The sequence below is a fragment of the Xiphophorus maculatus genome, chromosome 4 (assembly GCF_002775205.1).
Source record: "Xiphophorus maculatus strain JP 163 A chromosome 4, X_maculatus-5.0-male, whole genome shotgun sequence".
In the NCBI taxonomy this organism is placed as follows: Eukaryota; Metazoa; Chordata; class Actinopteri; order Cyprinodontiformes; family Poeciliidae; genus Xiphophorus; species Xiphophorus maculatus.
In genome coordinates this window covers 8,192,570-8,210,584 of record NC_036446.1, presented here as the reverse complement: position 1 = coordinate 8,210,584, position 18,015 = coordinate 8,192,570, and the positions used below count along the sequence as shown (strand labels likewise).

Sequence of the window (18,015 nt, the reverse complement as noted above, 5' to 3'; positions counted from 1 at the left end):
GCTCAGTTTCTTACAACCATGAATGTGAATGTAACTTATTGGGGCAATGGCAATGCTTTGCAAGGCATTTCAATGCTCTCCTATCCAATGCATGGAAGTCACCTATTATTCTACACCTCAAGATAACTGGTGCCTCCTTTCGCCGTTAATGCAGCTCATACTGCTGTGTGTCCCCTCACAATATATATTTCAACATGTGAGGCACGATCCCATAAGGGGTGCTATTACTTTTGTTGGCATTTCAAGTAACCATGGTGAAGTAAGCAAAAAAACGAGCCAAATTCAAATCAAAACAAATTTTACTGACACCGTTTTCTGTCAGTTATACTCAAAAAGGAGACAGAATTTTGTCTGCCCCTTTGTGTTTCACTCACACTTGACAGTTTTCAGAGAGGATAAATTACCATGGAAATAGAACACTGAGAAGAGCAGAGATGTAGAGAACTACAGAGATTTTTACCTTTGTAAAATTTGCCAGCTCTAAATTTGTTGTGTCTAAGCAGATAAGCAGTATTTCAAAATAACTTTTGTTTTATAAACAATAATATTACTTGTTATTAATTTGGTATTAAGAGATGACCGTTTTTTTCTGGTAACAAACTGCCACGAAGTAGAAATCAGATTTTTACTTTTGCGTTGAATGTCTATTTTATAACATGTTTACCACCAATGACAAAACAAACCAAACAAAAAAAAAAACTTTTTTGGTGAATTCTGCAAGATTCACCAACTGCAGAATTCCTACAATAAGATAAGTAGTATTTCAAAAGAGCAGAAGAAATTTTATGTTTTTTGAACAATAACAATATTTGTTGTTAATCTGTTGCTAAGAGATGAGCGCGTTTTCTGGTAACCAAGTGCCACGAAGTAAACATCTGATTTTTACTTTAGCAAAGTTAAAATGCATTAACATTAGTACAAACATTAGCAGGCAGTGCCTTTTTGCCTAGCCCTTTCCCTAAAATAAGCTTTTTAGCTATTTTTAACATTTATTAAGCATGTTTAGCACACTGTATGAAGGAAGTCAATGTAAGACAACGTGTTAGTGATACCCCACATGGCATTGGCAGCAATTAGGCTAACATTAGCATTTTGGCTAATTTTAATTTATACATTAATTTTAAAATACTGAACGGAGTAAATCCATGTTACACAACATGCTTATGACTCTCCACATGCTATTGAGTACATTGTAGCTTACAATTAGCATTGATGCTAATTTTTAGCATCAGAACATTGGGTTAGAACCGAGGGGCACACGTTGGCAGGCCCAGTTTAAATTTCGACATACATTTTCTAGTTTTAATTAATGCTTTTTTAAAACAATTGAAAACACTAATGAATGCAGGACTTATTATTGCAAATTGTGACAAAACTACGATGACTCACCGACTGTTTAACCACGTCAGCCCATTCAGGTGGGACCCCATACTCTGGATTTTCCTGAAGGAACCGGCACAGATCCTTCAGAGGAGGAGCAAAAGCTCCACCGATCTACACAAGAGGAAAAAAAAACAACCCATGTGAACAACAGCCAACACAGATATTTACACACAGAAAAACTACTCATATTTAAAGTTTTTGCTATTAAAAATCTGCCAAATGATTGATATGCATTTAGCTTCCCAATACTACACTACACAGTGAAGCATGGTGATGGTAGCATCATGCTATTGGGGTGAGCTTGTTAGCTGGTTGTTTAATTAATGGGGCAATGGATGAAGCTAAATAGAAGACAATAATATAAGTATTAATCTTTTAAAGTTTTATTTGTAAAAAAACTGAAAATTGGGCACACTTTAAATAAAAAATAAAATAAATAACAGACACAAACTCACCTTGCGAGCATTTCTCCTGTTTATGATCTGGACTCTTTCCTCGCCAGTTAAACTGTTGACGTCGATCTTGTTAGGGTTCCTGCAGCGGTGCCGCTTCTGCTTGGGTCGGCCATCTTGGAAGTGGAACTGCATCTGCATCTTACCTACTCCCTGGAAACAAAACAACAACACACTTGTTGGGAATATTTCAGTAAACTGTGCGTTCCAACATGAATCAGTGCCCTAGAACGGGATGAAAATAATAAAAATAATCAGTACTAACCGGGATAAAAGCTCCTGTATCTGCGACAAAGCCTGGGTGTTCCCTAAGCCACTGGTCTAGGTCTTTCCTCATGGGAGCGTCGTCGCCTGCCAGTCGGGTGCCGTCCTTCAGGTTGATGACGGGGATCCTGGTGTCTGTGTCTGCAGGGATCTGACTGGAGTTCATTTGTGCAGCAGCTCCTGTGATGCCCACCTGGCCAATTCCACCCCATCCTGGAGCCACCTTGACAGACATATGAACATGATGCTGATTTTATTTAAAGTTTACCTCATACAGCGTGCTTTGCAGGATTTTTTTTTTGTTCAATTTGCAGAATATTAACAAGAGAGATTAAGAAATTTTACCGGGTCAGGAGTAGCAGATGATTTATTCCTGTTCATGAAGAGCAGCTCCATTCCTTCTACATTCTTCCTTCTCCCCCGTCGCTTCTTAACCACTGGCTGGCCGTCCATTACTCCGTTCAACCTCATCTGACCACTAACACCTGGAGTAACTGAAGGAAAGGCACCATGTTTGTCATCGTGTATATTGAAAGAAAGTAAATTGGCATTTTCAGAAACTTCAAAAGTTTTGCCTCAGTTTTATTATAAATTACAAAACTGCAATTTAAGTTAGGTGTTTTATCCTTCCACCAAACTTTCTATTAACATAATTAAATACAGCAATTTGTTAACAGGAAGAAATGCACAGCAAAAACATGATTTTGGTGCTAAAAACCTTTCATATATGCTGCCATCTAGTGGCAGATGAAGAACACAAACACTGAACATATCCAGCTTATCCTCCAACTTAACCCCCCCCCCCAAAACAAACAAAAAAGATCATACCAGTCTGGAAAGAGCTTTGAGGCTTGGTTATGTCTGCCAGGCCTGTGTCCGAAGCGCTCTGCAACTCATGAAGCCGGGCCAGATACTGTTGCTGGGCCTGGGGGCCCTCCTCAGACTCTAGGGGTCTCTTTATAGGCAAGCCCTGCTTCTGGAAGGTCAGCTTCAGACCTCCTTCCTGCTACACACACAGACAGGATCATGAGAGATGACTCGAGGAAAGGCAAACTCATGAAATAAAAATGAAAATTAAATACCTAGAAGGTTCATCTATGACCTTTAATTCATCAGAGATCACATTAGGATGTTCTCGTTTATACTGCTATTTGATTTATTCAACAAAATACAAATTATATCCTATTTTATTCCTCTTGCCTTAACTTTTAAAAGTTTAAAATCTAATCTGTCAAAATTTAAAGACACATTTATCAAACAATTACAGAAAACACTGTTCAGGTTGTTGTTTGTTAGTAGTGCTGGGACACATGAACACACAGTGGGTAGTGCTGAGCAAGGCAGTGGGTGAAGTCTATTTGTAGTCTGGACTGTGTTGAGAAGCCATGCCAGAGAGATAGCTGTTGTCAGCATGTAATGTCCCAATTTAAAGGTAAAAAGCAGCTATGAAATGAAAAACCACAGCTTTTTTGGAGTCTCTATCAAAAAGCGGCATCAAAAAAAGAAGTACAAGCAAATATGATTCCTCCTTGGGTTATAGCCATGTTGCCAACAAGCATATTAGACAAAACCACCAACGGCAGAAGTTCCCATTCCAGTTAGATTACAGGCAAGACCCCTTCAGCGCAGAGGCTTCAAACAGAAGCTTATCATACGCTCATGACTGAATGATTTGTGTTCGTGTAATCACAGCCTGAGAGCCCAATTCAAATAGAGTGTGTGGGAAAAGAGGGGAAGGCTGTTATTAAATTAATCTCTCCTCCTGCCAGGCAGTGCAAACCGCTAATCATCCTCAAAGGAAAGCAGGCCGACAAAGAGCGAAGAGACATGCTGAACGCGGCAGCTAACAGCGGTCATGGCAGAGAAGAGGAAGGGGTCCTACAGTTAGGGCTGAAGCGTAGGGAGGGGGACGGAGCGAGGAATTGAGAAATCAAACATACATCATTGAGCTTTACTGAGAACTCCTTGTTTTCTGCAACATGCTTGGTCACCTTTGACCCCTGTGGAGAGGCAGAGGGGTCCTCGCACAGGCTGTTGGCGTTGTCCAGCAGTTTGGTGGTATAGAAGGAGGCGACCGTGCTGCCGGGCTCGTAAACCCGACGATGGCCAGGCCACTTGCCCTTGAGCACGGCCTGGCAGATGCTGTCCAGACGGTTGATTATCACACGGTCCTAGTCAAATCAAAATAAAAAGTTAATAATAATTTTTTAAAAACTCACCCCTTGGCACCTCAACCCAAGCAGTTATGTTAGGCAATATGAGAGATTAGTATCAAAATAAAATAACTCTGCAATGGGTGATAGCATTTAGTAAAGTTAGAAACTCTAAAATCTGATAAACTATTCACTCAACAATTACAATCACAATTAGTATTCATTCAACATGGGCAATGTGGCTTAAAAATAAAATCTCAAATTTGAATAAATTTTTCTTTTTACTTGCTTTCTTTTCAAAAAAGTAATTACAAATTAAAGAAAATGTTTTCAAAAAGCATCTATTTCAATCATTGCTTCTATACAAGGTGAAGTTTTGTTTAATTACAAGGATGTAATAATAATATTTTGACAATTTGACTTGAAAAAAACATCTTAAAATTACAAGAAAAAAGTTGTTTTAATGGGGAGAGATGCTTAGTTATCAGGATCTGATGTGAGCAGCTCAGCTTATGTAGATCTTTCTTCAAAATAGACAATTGTTTGAATGATCATTTCAAAGTCCTGATAATTTCATGCTGAAGTTAAAAGATTAAGTATTTCTATTAATTATTATTTGTAAAACTTCATAAGATGCTCTACATTCCTTATTTTAATTCTTTCAAAAACCAAAAATTTTGATTTATCTATCAAATTGATTTATCGCCCAGGAGTTATAAACAGGAGTTATTTACCTTGGGCCAGTATGATGCAGCCAACATGTAACCTCCACCCTGGAAAGGATGGGTGGAGTTGTTTGTGACTCCATTCTCAGACACATGTGAGTCTTGCATTTCGTCCTGTGTGGTGCTCAGGGACGCCACGCTGTCCTCATCAAAACCCTTAACACTTGTTGTTACAGGCACTGTGAAAAAAACACCCAATAAAAATCCAACTCAAACTTTAACACTTTGTAAAGCTGAACAGGTTAGGATAGGTTTATGGGCTATTCAAAACATGTTCATTCAATTTCTTGCACAAAATTATTCTTAGAATTTAGGATTTCCATCTGGTCAGTTCTGCCTATTCTGAGCTCTTTTCAGAATAAACTGTTTTAGGGTCTCTTGTTACTTTAAATCCACTTGCAGGTGACAATGGCTGCAAACAGATGCAAAATTATAGAAATGTACATCTTTGAAAAGCAGAAGTACAGCCTCCAGCACAACCAACAGGAATGTTACGTGGTTTCTGAATGGTAAATCAACAAAACATTTGTGTTTCCAGCAGCCATTGTACAGCATAAACGAGCCGACAAAACACGTTTGAGTAGGTAACGGGGTTTACTGGAGTTAAAGTGCCTGTCAAATTTGACTGAACAATCTGGAGGTTTTTGAAACGGTTTATTTTCCAGACACCAAAAAACCTTAAATTATTCCCAAAAAACAGTGCTTGACTGTTTTTAGAAGGACTAGAAACCCTAATGGAAGTAAAAAAACAAAACAAAAAAAAACTGAATTGAGAACTAGGAAGAATTATTTCCTTAAAATTGGTGTAACTCACCTTTCTTCTTTGCTTCCTCTCCCTCGCTTTCACTGTCATCAGAAGAGGAGGAGGAGGAGGACGATGACGACGAAGAGCCAGAGGAGCAAGATGAGGAGGAAGAGGAAGAGCTGGACCCGGAATGTGAGGAGGATGAAGAAGATGAAGATGAGGATGAAGAAGATCGTGATGAAGAGCTCGAGGAGGAACCGTCTGAGTCTGACTCAGAGCCTCGCCGGGCCTCCCTGCGGCCCCTTTTGCTCGCCTTCTTGGGTTTCCTTTCTGTTGAGTTGGGTGTGAGCGGCTTGGTGCGCGCCGCCACCATCTGCCTCTCGCTGTCCTTCACCACAGAAACGGGTTTCTCCTCCAGGCCTGTCGGAGTCGCTGGAGGCTGCGGGGGGCTCCAGCTCTCCCCCTGTCTTTCTTTAATCTCCTCTTCTTCTGAGGCTGCTTCCACTTTAGGCACAATCCCACAGGGATCTGGGTCTCTCTGGGTGGGCGGGGGCAGTGGGGAGCCCGTCGGTAACGGTCCGGCAGCCTGGTACTGAGGGAGCAGGAGCGGGGTTGTTGTGCGTTGCTGCTGCTGCTGTGCGGCTTTCACCTGGCTGTAGTTGCGTTGGGCTGCCATGAAGCACAGATCGGGGTCTCTCAGAATGTGGTAATCCGTCCGACTGACGCCGTGCTTTGCGGCGCCGATCAGCAGGTCGCGGTCGTGAGTTCCGGCCTCCCACCACACGGGTAAGTCGGAGCTCATCTGGCACAGGGACAGACGTTCAAACAGCAGTGGATGTCTGAGGACTTGTTCCCTGACCTGGCGAAGCAGCTCTACTCTGTACAGGGTACGAGAGGCTCGCTCTTCTGTGATTGGCTGGATGGTCAGGGATGGATCCACCGCAGAATCTGGAACAAAAGGAGGAAATGACGGTTTTGCTCTAAAGGTACAACCCATAGGTTTGCTTGTGGCTACAGCTTAAGCGTCACACTGTTTGCCTTCCGGCTAATGATTAACCACATCACCAGGCTACCTCTGAACTGGCGGCACAACTTGTTTACCACAGACTTCTCTATAAAACAATGTCATACAGATGAGAAACGTGGCACATAGCTCTGCTGGTCTTCTTCAAGTTTGTAAAAAATAATAAACTAAGTACACTGCAAAAACTAAAATCTAAGTAAACTTAAATACAATTAAGAGTATTAATGCTTTGTTTCTTTTCTGACTAGACACTTTTTCTCACTAGAAGGTTATTCAGTTAGAACATTTCCCTTATTAAAAGTGTTTTGTTCCTTAATAATCTTAATAAGAAATTAAAGCTTGACATTATGAATGTATTACTTATTATGAGGCAGTTTATGCTAGAACTCTTAACTGGACTGCACTCAAAAACTGGTCTCCACTTTATACCTTGCACATGTACAGAGCTAAATAACTTATATTTTACTGTCATTCCTGCACTTTATATTTTATATTTAGATTTATATTCATATTTTATACTGTATTTTATTTTATTCTGGAGTAACCTCACAACATTGGAAGCTCAAAACACTGTCCTGAGCCGTATGCAACAAAATTTCGTTCTGTATACACCCTGTGCATGCAAAATGACAATAAAGTCAGTCTAAGTCTAAGTCTAGAAACTAGAATAGTTTTCAAAGAAAAGAAACAATAGAAAAAACAAACTTGTAAAAAATCTAAATCAACATCAGAAACATAAATAGCTTGTCATTATAGATTCAATAATTCCCAGTTTTCATTACTTAATTTGATCATTCACAGTCATCAGAAGGCTAAATCAAAACAAGTCATGCATGTTTTTTATGCAAATAAGATTCTGACCTCCATCTTTGGGTGGCAGGCGACACACTCGTCTACACATAGCAGTGAAGGCGCAGAGGTATTTCTGAAGGCTCTCGTCCGTTTTCTTGTGCAGCCGGGCCATGGCCCTGAACTTGGTCCAGTCAAATCGCCCGAGGTTCGGGTCAAAAACGACACCAAAAGTGGACACAACCCGATAAAAATCGGCCTCTTCTCGCCTTGTCCACCTGCAAGAAGGGCATTTAAATAAATAATCAGATGGGAATCCTCATGCGTAACATGAGTCTTGGATTTCTGTTTTTGTCAATATTTCAGTTTTCATGCATTTCATTTGCTTCCTGACCTCTGTTGGCGTTCAATCTTTGCAGCCATCTTGGGGTTGAGTGTGTCTTTGAGTGCGGGGGGCAGCGGGCAGATGGGGGCAGAGAGCATCATGGCCTGCTGGGGTTGAGACTGGGACTGAGTCTGGTGGATGTGTAGGATCTGCCGGCTCTTGGTGTAGCGCTGAGACGCCGTGATCAGTCGTCTCAGTCTGGCCGTCAACACTGAGGGGGAGGGCCAGTAGGAAGTCTGGCCTTCCGTCACTGGAGGTGCGTCTAATTGTAGGAACAAAAATTATAGAGACAGAATCCTATTTTTAGCCATTAAAATAGAAGTAGGTTGTTTTTCTCCTTCAAACTTTGAGATTTGTCCTGTGTAGGAAGGTTTTGCTTTTAATAAATCGTGATAATTCCACTCAGGATTGAAAAGATTTAATACCCACCTCCAGCATTATCAGAGACGACCAAATCTCCAGGGGAAGAGGCGTCATCCTGCGGGACGACAAACTCATTTTAGACACAACTGACTTTAAAAAAGTAAACATATTATTAAAGCTGCAAGCAGCCTCGGGCGGCCCTCGCAGCAAGCGCCGCTCCGGCCTATTGGCCACCGCGGGGGTTCCGGCCACCGCAGAAGGTCTCGCACAATTTCCAGAGCCGCAGCCAACTCCCCACCGCAGAAGCTCCGCCGCAGTTTTCAGCACCGCCGCCCGCCAGCCACCGCAGAAGCTGTCGCGCATTTTCCCCGCCCGTCCACCAGGCGACACGCGTGAATGCGTTCGGCAGCGCTCCCCGACGACTGTCAAAAAATCTGGCGCAGATCGGTCGATGCGTCGAGGAGATACAGCCCATGTATTAACTTAGGGGGCGCAGTGGAGCCAAATTACATTTCAAACCCGTCGGGCTCTTTAGAGGTGAACAAAGGTCATACATATCCAGTTTGGCGCCAATCGGATGATCTATGCCTGAATAAGAGCCAAACGTATGTATATGGCGAGGGACTGATATTCGCCATTTGGCCACGCCCACACGGTTCAGCCAGCAGCGAGCATTGACAGAGTTTATCATCCGAATCATCTTGATTAGGTCAAGAGAGCCATAAACAGAGCTTTCCAAGTAAAAAAATAGCACTTCCTGTTCCGAGGGGGCGGGGCCTAAGTGATGTCATCATTTGACCATTGGATATTATTGGACACTCGATTATGATCAATCACTGAACGTTTGGTGTCTCTGTGAGTTTTTGTGTTAGAATTACAAATTATTTAATTTTTTCCTCCATTACAACATTGAACTTTCATTCCGTAGGGCAATGCTGCCCTCTGGTGTCGAATTACTGAAATAATGAAACTATTTCAGTGGGCAGCAGAGGGCAGCATTGCCCTACAAACAACGAACATGGACTGTTTATTATGTAATTACACAGAAGATCTCTCTAATTCATTCTGTGGGGGCGGGGCTTAGATGACGTCATAATATGATGACATAGCATTGTCAGGCATCAGACCAGGATGAGTCAGGCCAAGTTTGGTGCAGCTCGGTCGAAACATGTGGAATCTAGAAGCAAACGTATGGCATCGGCGTTACAGGTCACTTCGCCACGCCGCCACACCCAGCTGCTTCATCGCAGCTGGTCAGGGCTTGGATCCACAACACACCAACATGTCTTCTGTCTCTGGACACAGTTTCATGTTGATTAGGTCAAAGGGCTAAGATAGCGACCGTTCACAGTAAAACATGACACTTCCTGTTCTCAGGGGGCGTGGCCTAAGTGATGTCATCATTTGACCATTGGATATTATTGGACACTCGATTATGATCAATCACTGAACGTTTGGTGTCTCTGTGAGTTTTTGTGTTAGAATTACTAATTATTTAGTTTTTTCCTCCATTACAACATTGAACTTTCATTCCGTAGGGCAATGCTGCCCTCTGGTGTCGAATTACTGAAATAATGAAACTATTTCAGTGGGCAGCAGAGGGCAGCATTGCCCTACAAACAACGAACATGGACTGTTTATTATGTAATTACACAGAAGATCTCTCTAATTCATTCTGAGGGGGCGGGGCTTAGATGACGTCATAATATGATGACATAGCATTGTCAGGTATCACACCAGGATGAGTCAGGCCAAGTTTGGTGCAGCTCGGTCGAAACATGTGGAATCTAGAAGCAAACGTATGGCATCGGCCTTACAGGTCACTTCGCCACGCCGCCACAGCCAGCTGCTTCATCGCAGCCAGTCAGGGCTTGAATCCTCAACACACCAACATGTCTTCTGTCTCTGGACACAGTTTAATATTGATTATGTCAAAGGGCTAAGATAGCGACCGTTCACAGTAAAACATGACACTTCCTGTTCTCAGGGGGCGTGGCCTAAGTGATGTCATCATTTGACCACAGGGTATTTTTGGACACCTAATGATGATCAATAATTTAAAGTTTGGCATCTCTGTGAGTTTCTGTGCAGGATATATAAGAGTTTCGTGTTTCATGGCGAGTAGGTGAACTTTGACCCCTGGTAACCCCCCTTCAGCAAGCTCATACAGTCACCAATTTGATAACTTTAAATCAGACATGCCTTATGATCAGACTGACCGAGTTTGAAGCCGATCAATCGAAAACCCTAGGAGGAGTTCGATCAAATGCAAAGGCTGTAAACGTCAAAATCGAGGTCAAATGAACTTCAATCTAAAATGGCCGACTTCCTGTTGGGTTTAGAGCATGGCTCTAAGAGACTTTTTTGTACGTCCCGACAAGATACACATGTGTACCAAGTTTCGTAATTCTAGGTTTAAGCATGGCTTGGGGCTGTTCATTTAAAATACTCTAGGGGTCGCTATAGAAAAATTAGGCCACGCCCACCAAATTTCGTTATGGATTCCTGTTTGGGGATGGATAAGAATCCATCCTAGTGAGTTTGGAGCAGCTCACCCCGAAACTGTGGAATTCAGAGCCAAACGAAATTCGATGGCGTTCGCAACGCCGCCACGCCCACCTGCTTCATCGCAGCCGGTCGGGGTTGGATTCCAGAACACACCAACATGTCTTCTGTCTCTGGACACAGTTTCATGTTGATTAGGTCAAAGGGCTAAGATAGCGACCGTTCACAGTAAAACATTACACTTCCTGCTCTCAGGGGGCGTGGCCTACATAAAAAAAAAATTTCACTGTAGGGTATTTTAGGACACCCGATGACGATCAATCACTGAAAGTTTGGTCCCTCTATGTGTTTTTGTATAGGAAATATAAGAGGTTTTTGTTTCATGGCGTGTAGGTGAACTTTGACCCCTGCTAACCCCCCTTCAACATGCTCCAAAACTCACCAATTTGATAACTTTAAATAAGACATGCCTTATGATCAGACTGACCGAGTTTGAAGCCGATCAATCGAAATCCCTAGGAGGAGTTCGATCAAATACGAAGGCTGTAAACGTCAAACTCGAGGTAAAAAATGGACCTTCAATACAAAATGGCCGACTTCCTGTGATACTTGCACTATGACATTACTTGTAAATTCTGAGCGTCTTAGTGAGCTCTACAACTGTACCGAATTTCAAGTCTCTACGATGAAGTAAGTGAATAGCAATGGGTCTGTTGAAAATTGCTAGTTGCCGCCGTTGAGCAATTTTTTTTGCGATTTTTGCGGCGACCTTAAAATTCAAAATTTTTAAACCGCCTAGTCGCTTCCGCCAAGTTTGGTGAGTTTTTGAATATGATAAAGCCCCCAAAAAGGCGCACGAAGAGGGGGGCAGAATCGTAAGAAGAATTAAAGCTGCAAGCAGCCTCGGGCGGCCCTCGCAGCAAGCGCCGCTCCGGCCTATTGGCCACCGCGGGGGTTCCGGCCACCGCAGAAGCTCTCGCGCGTTTTCCAGAGCCGCGGCCCGCTCCCCACCGCAGAAGGTCTGCCGCAGTTTCCAGCACCGCCGCCCGCCAGCCGCCGCAGGAGCTGTCGCGCATTTTCGCCGCCCGTCCACTGGGCGACACGCGTGATTGCGTTTGGCAGCGCTCCCCGACGACTGTCAAAAAATCTGGTGCAGATCGGTCGATGCGTCGAGGAGATACAGCCCATGTATTAACTTAGGGGGCGCAGTGGAGCCAAATTACATTTCAAACCCGTCGGGCTCTTTAGAGGTGAACAAAGGTCATACATATCCAGTTTGGCGCCAATCGGATGATCTATGCCTGAATAAGAGCCAAACGTATGTATATGGCGAGGGACTGATATTCGCCATTTGGCCACGCCCACACGGTTCAGCCAGCAGCGAGCATTGACAGAGTTTATCATCCGAATCATCTTGATTAGGTCAAGAGAGCCATAAACAGAGCTTTCCAAGTAAAAAAATAGCACTTCCTGTTCCGAGGGGGCGGGGCCTAAGTGATGTCATCATTTGACCATTGGATATTATTGGACACTCGATTATGATCAATCACTGAACGTTTGTTGTCTCTGTGAGTTTTTGTGTTAGAATTACTAATTATTTAATTTTTTCCTCCATTACAACATTGAACTTTCATTCCGTAGGGCAATGCTGCCCTCTGGTGTCGAATTACTGAAATAATGAAACTATTTCAGTGGGCAGCAGAGGGCAGCATTGCCCTACAAACAACGAACATGGACTGTTTATTATGTAATTACACAGAAGATCTCTCTAATTCATTCTGAGGGGGCGGGGCTTAGATGACGTCATAATATGATGACATAGCATTGTCAGGCATCACACCAGGATGAGTCAGGCCAAGTTTGGTGCAGCTCGGTCGAAACATGTGGAATCTAGAAGCAAACGTATGGCATCGGCGTTACAGGTCACTTCGCCTCGCCGCCACGCCCACCTGCTATGTCAAAGCCGGCCGGGGTTGGAATCCACAACACACCAACATGTTTTCTGTCTCTGGACACAGTTTCATGTTGATTAGGTCAAAGGGCTAAGATAGCGACCGTTCACAGTAAAACATGACACTTCCTGTTCTCAGGGGGCGTGGCCTAAGTGATGTCATCATTTCACCACAGGGTATTTTAGGACACCCGATGACGGCCAATCACTGAAAGTTTGGTGTCTCTGTGAGTTTCTGTGCAGGATATATAAGAGTTTGGTGTTTCATGGCGAGTAGGTGAACTTTGACCCCTGGTAACCCCCCTTCAGCAAGCTCATACAGTCACCAATTTGATAACTTTAAATCAAACATGCCTTATGATCAGACTGACCGAGTTTGAAGCCGATCAATCGAAATCCCTAGGAGGAGTTCGATCAAATACGAAGGCTGTAAACGTCAAACTCGAGGTCCAAAATGGACCTTCAATAGAAAATGGCCGACTTCCTGTTGGGTTTCGACCATGGCTCTAATAGACTTTTTTGTACGTCCTGACAAGATACACATATGTACCAAGTTTCGTAATTCTAAGTTAAAGCATGGCTTGGGGCTGTTCATTTAAAATACTCTAGGGGTCGCTATAGAGAAATTAGGCCACGCCCACCAAATATCGCTATGGATTCCTGTTCGGGGATGGATAAGGATCCATCCTAGTGAGTTTGGAGCAGCTCACCCCGAAACTGTGGAATTCAGAGCCAAACGAAATTCGACGGCGTTCGCAACGCCGCCACGCCCACCTGCTTCATCGCAGCCAGTCGGGGTTGGAATCCACAACACACCAACATGTCTTCTGCCTCTGGACACAGTTTCATGTTGATTAGGTCAAAGGGCTAAGATAGCGACCGTTCACAGTAAAACATTACACTTCCTGCTCTCAGGGGGCGTGGCCTATGTAAAAAAAAAATTTCACTGCAGGGTCTTATAGGACACCCGATGCCGATCAATCACTGAAAGTTTGGTCCCTCTATGTGTTTTTGTATAGGAAATATAAGAGGTTTTTGTTTCATGGCGTGTAGGTGAACTTTGACCCCTGGTAACCCCCCTTCAACATGCTCCAAAACTCACCAATTTGATAACTTTAAATCAGACATGCCTTATGATCAGACTGACCGAGTTTGAAGCCGATCAATCGAAATCCCTAGGAGGAGTTCGATCAAATACGAAGGCTGTAAACGTCAAAATCGAGGAAAAAAATGGACGTTCAATACAAAATGGCCGACTTTCTGTGATAGTTGCACTATGACATTACTTGTAAATTCTGAGCGTCTTAGTGAGCTCTACAACTGTACCGAATTTCAAGTCTCTACGATGAAGTAAGTGAATAGCAATGGGTCTGTTGAAAATTGCTAGTTGCTGCCGTTGAGCAATTTTTTTTGCGATTTTTGCGGCGACCTTAAAATTCAAAATTTTTAAACCGCCTAGTCGCTTCCGCCAAGTTTGGTGAGTTTTTGAATATGATAAAGCCCCCAAAAAGGCTCCTCTTTGGGGGGGCAGAATAATAATAATAATAATTAAAGCTGCAAGCAGCCTCGGGCGGCCCTCGCAGCAAGCGCCGCTCCGGCCTATTGGCCACCGCGGGGGTTCCGGCCACCGCAGAAGCTCTTGCGCGTTTTCCAGAGCCGCAGCCAACTCCCCACCGCAGAAGCTCCGCCGCAGTTTCCAGCACCGCCGCCCGCTAGCCGCCGCAGTAGCTGTCGCGCATTTTCTCCGCCCGTCCACCGGGCGACACGCGTGAATGCGTTCGGCGGCGCTCCCCGACGACTGTCAAAAAATCTGGTGCAGATCGGTCCATGCGTCGAGGAGATACGGCCGATGTATTACCTTAGGGGGCGCAGTGGAGTCAAATTACATCTCAAACCCGTCGGGCTCTTTAGAGGTGAACAAAGATCATACATATCCAGTTTGGTGCCAATCGGATGATCCATGCGTGAATTAGAGCCAAACGTATGCATATGGCGAGGGACTGATATTCGCCATTTGGCCACGCCCACACGGTTCAGCCAGCAGCGAGCATTGACAGAGTTTATCATCCGAATCACCTTGATTAGGTCAAGAGAGCCATAAACAGAGCTTTCCAAGGAAAAAAAAGACACTTCCTGTTCTGAGGGGGCGGGGCTTAGATGACGTCATAATATGATGACACAGGGTCGTCAGGGATCCCACCAGGGTCACTCGTGCAAAGTTTGGTGCAGAAGCTATCGACCGTTCACAGTAAAATACAAGACTTCCTGTTGTCAGGGGGCGTGGCCTACGTGATGTCATCATTTGACCATTGGATATTATTCTACACCCGAGGATGATCAATAACTCAAACTTTGGTGTCTCTGTGAGTTTTTGTGTTAGAATTACAAATTATTTAATTTTTTCCTCTTTAATTCAACATTGAACTGTCATTCCGTAGGGCAATGCTGCCCTCTGGTGTCGAATTACTGAAATAATGAAACTATTTCAGTGGGCAGCAGAGGGCAGCATTGCCCTACAAACAACGAACATGGACTGTTTATTATGTAATTACACAGAAGATCTCTCTAATTCATTCTGAGGGGGCGGGGCTTAGATGACGTCATAATATGATGACATAGCATTGTCAGGCATCACACCAGGATGAGTCAGGCCAAGTTTGGTGCAGCTCGGTCGAAATATGTGGAATCTAGAAGCAAACGTATGGCATCGGCGTTACAGGTCACTTCGCCACGCCGCCACAGCCAGCTGCTTCGTCGCAGCCAGTCAGGGCTTGAATCCACAACACACCAACATGTCTTCTGTCTCTGGACACAGTTTAATATTGATTATGTCAAAGGGCTAAGATAGCGACCGTTCACAGTAAAACATGACACTTCCTGTTCTCAGGGGGCGTGGCCTAAGTGATGTCATCATTTGACCACAGGGTATTTTTGGACACCTAATGATGATCAATAATTTAAAGTTTGGTATCTCTGTGAGTTTCTGTGCAGGATATATAAGAGTTTCGTGTTTCATGGCGAGTAGGTGAACTTTGACCCCTGGTAACCCCCCTTCAGCAAGCTCATACAGTCACCAATTTGATAACTTTAAATCAGACATGCCTTATGATCAGACTGACCGAGTTTGAAGCCGATCAATCGAAATCCCTAGGAGGAGTTCGATCAAATGCAAAGGTTGTAAACGTCAAAATCGAGGTCAAATGAACTTCAATCTAAAATGGCCGACTTCCTGTTGGGTTTCGACCATGGCTCCAAGAGACTTTTTTGTATGTCCCGACAAGATACACATGTGTACCAAGTTTCGTAATTCTAGGTTTAAGCATGGCTTGGGGCTGTTCATTTAAAATACTCTAGGGGTCGCTATAGAAAAATTAGGCCACGCCCACCAAATATCGCTATGGATTCCTGTTCGGGGATGGATAAGGATCCATCCTAGTGAGTTTGGAGCAGCTCACCCCGAAACTGTGGAATTCAGAGCCAAACGAAATTCGATGGCGTTCGCAACGCCGCCACGCCCACCTGCTTCATCGCAGCCGGTCGGGGTTGGAATCCACAACACACCAACATGTCTTCTCTCTCTGGACACAGTTTCATGTTGATTAGGTCAAAGGGCTAAGATAGCGACCGTTCACAGTAAAACATTACACTTCCTGCTCTCAGGGGGCGTGGCCTACATAAAAAAAAAATTTCACTGCAGGGTATTTTAGGACACCTGATGTCGATCAATCACTGAAAGTTTGGTCCCTCTATGTGTTTTTGTATAGGAAATATAAGAGGTTTTTGTTTCATGGCGTGTAGGTGAACTTTGACCCCTGGTAACCCCCCTTCAACATGCTCCAAAACTCACCAATTTGATAACTTTAAATCAGACATGCCTTATGATCAGACTGACCGAGTTTGAAGCCGATCAATCGAAATCCCTAGGAGGAGTTCGATCAAATACGAAGGCTGTAAACGTCAAAATCGCGGTCCAAAATGGACCTTCAATACAAAATGGCCGACTTCCTGCGATACTTGCACTATGACATTACTTGTAAATTCTGAGCGTCTTAGTGAGCTCTACAACTGTACCGAATTTCAAGTCTCTACGATGAAGTAAGTGAATAGCAATGGGTCTGTTGAAAATTGCAAGTTGCCGCCGTTGAGCAATTTTTTTTGCGATTTTTGCGGCGACCTTAAAATTCAAAATTTTTCAACCGCCTAGTCGCGACCGCCAAGTTTGGTGAGTTTTTGAATATGATAAAGCCCCCAAAAAGGCGCTCAAAGAGGGGGGCAGAATAATAAAAATAAGAAGAAACAGTACAGATACAATAGGCCTTCGCAGCGCTTTGCTGCTCGGGCCTAATAATAATAAACAGTACAGATACAATAGGCCTTCGCAGCGCTTTGCTGCTCGGGCCTAATAATAAGAAACAGTACAGATACAATAGGCCTTCGCAGCGCTTTGCTGCTCGGGCCTAATTACCACACATCTAAGGTGGTAATACAACAACAGTTGCACTTGTCAGAAACTGCTAACTTTGAATAAAAACAGTAAAAAATAAAAAATAAAATTTCAAACCGGGATTTGATTATCCACATTTAGGCTTCAAAGCAAATGGCCCCAACATGGATCTTTTTTTTTCTCTCTAAAACATATGTTGATGCATTTATGAATGTTGTAAAGTTTCACTGGCTTACAAAACAAACAAGTGCTTAAAATATTTAAAACAACAGCTGGCAATCAACAAACAGGATGTCTACTTGGGATTCAACTGCTGGCTCTACCAGAGCAGATAGCTAAGCTAATTAACCAGCTGATACCAGCTTGTTAAACTCCCAGTGTTACTCAACAGCAGAACATATATTCAGTTGAAAATTACTGCGAAATTTAGTACTGCTTTAGTCCATGTCTAAAAAGATCATAAATACATGCTATAAAAAAATGACGATTTCACACTTTATTAAAATAATTTTGAAAAATTGCATTACCTAATGTTATCTTACTGAGAGTATTTCATTCTGGTCCAAGCTCATCATGTTGTTTACAAGTTGAATTTTAATAATCCCACTTTACCTGAAAACCTAATTAGTTGCCATGCTTTAACAGAGCAAATATGTCAATATTTGAAAAGTGTTGAAAAGATTAAAGATATTAGCTACTTAGAGCAAATAAACTAGGCTGTGCAGTGAAGCCAGAAGGTGGTGGTGCAGGACACACTTGCTTGAGGGTTTAATCTTAGAAGTGGTGGTAATTTCTAAACAGAATCCAACCTCAACCTCTTCTTAAATCCTCC

At 43.3% G+C, this 18,015-nt stretch overlaps 1 protein-coding gene across 8 annotated transcripts in view; it reads right to left on the bottom strand.

Moving 5' to 3' along the window:
- Window positions 1–18,015, bottom strand: part of chd9 (chromodomain helicase DNA binding protein 9) — a 96,327-nt gene that overhangs the window by 3,578 nt on the left and 74,734 nt on the right. For 5 of the 8 annotated variants that reach the window (XM_023332617.1, XM_023332615.1, XM_023332622.1 and 2 more), the window contains 11 exons: window positions 8,350–8,398; window positions 7,930–8,182; window positions 7,608–7,813; window positions 5,792–6,670; window positions 4,987–5,156; window positions 4,040–4,270; window positions 2,928–3,105; window positions 2,445–2,593; window positions 2,101–2,322; window positions 1,839–1,988; window positions 1,390–1,494 (listed from right to left, as the gene is read on the bottom strand). In XM_023332617.1, coding sequence (XP_023188385.1) covers window positions 1,390–1,494; window positions 1,839–1,988; window positions 2,101–2,322; window positions 2,445–2,593; window positions 2,928–3,105; window positions 4,040–4,270; window positions 4,987–5,156; window positions 5,792–6,670; window positions 7,608–7,813; window positions 7,930–8,182; window positions 8,350–8,398 — 2,592 coding nt within the window. The remainder of the gene's footprint in view (window positions 1–1,389; window positions 1,495–1,838; window positions 1,989–2,100; window positions 2,323–2,444; window positions 2,594–2,927; window positions 3,106–4,039; window positions 4,271–4,986; window positions 5,157–5,791; window positions 6,671–7,607; window positions 7,814–7,929; window positions 8,183–8,349; window positions 8,399–18,015) is intronic. The other 3 variants (XM_023332616.1, XM_023332618.1, XM_023332620.1) reach the window with 3 other exon arrangements.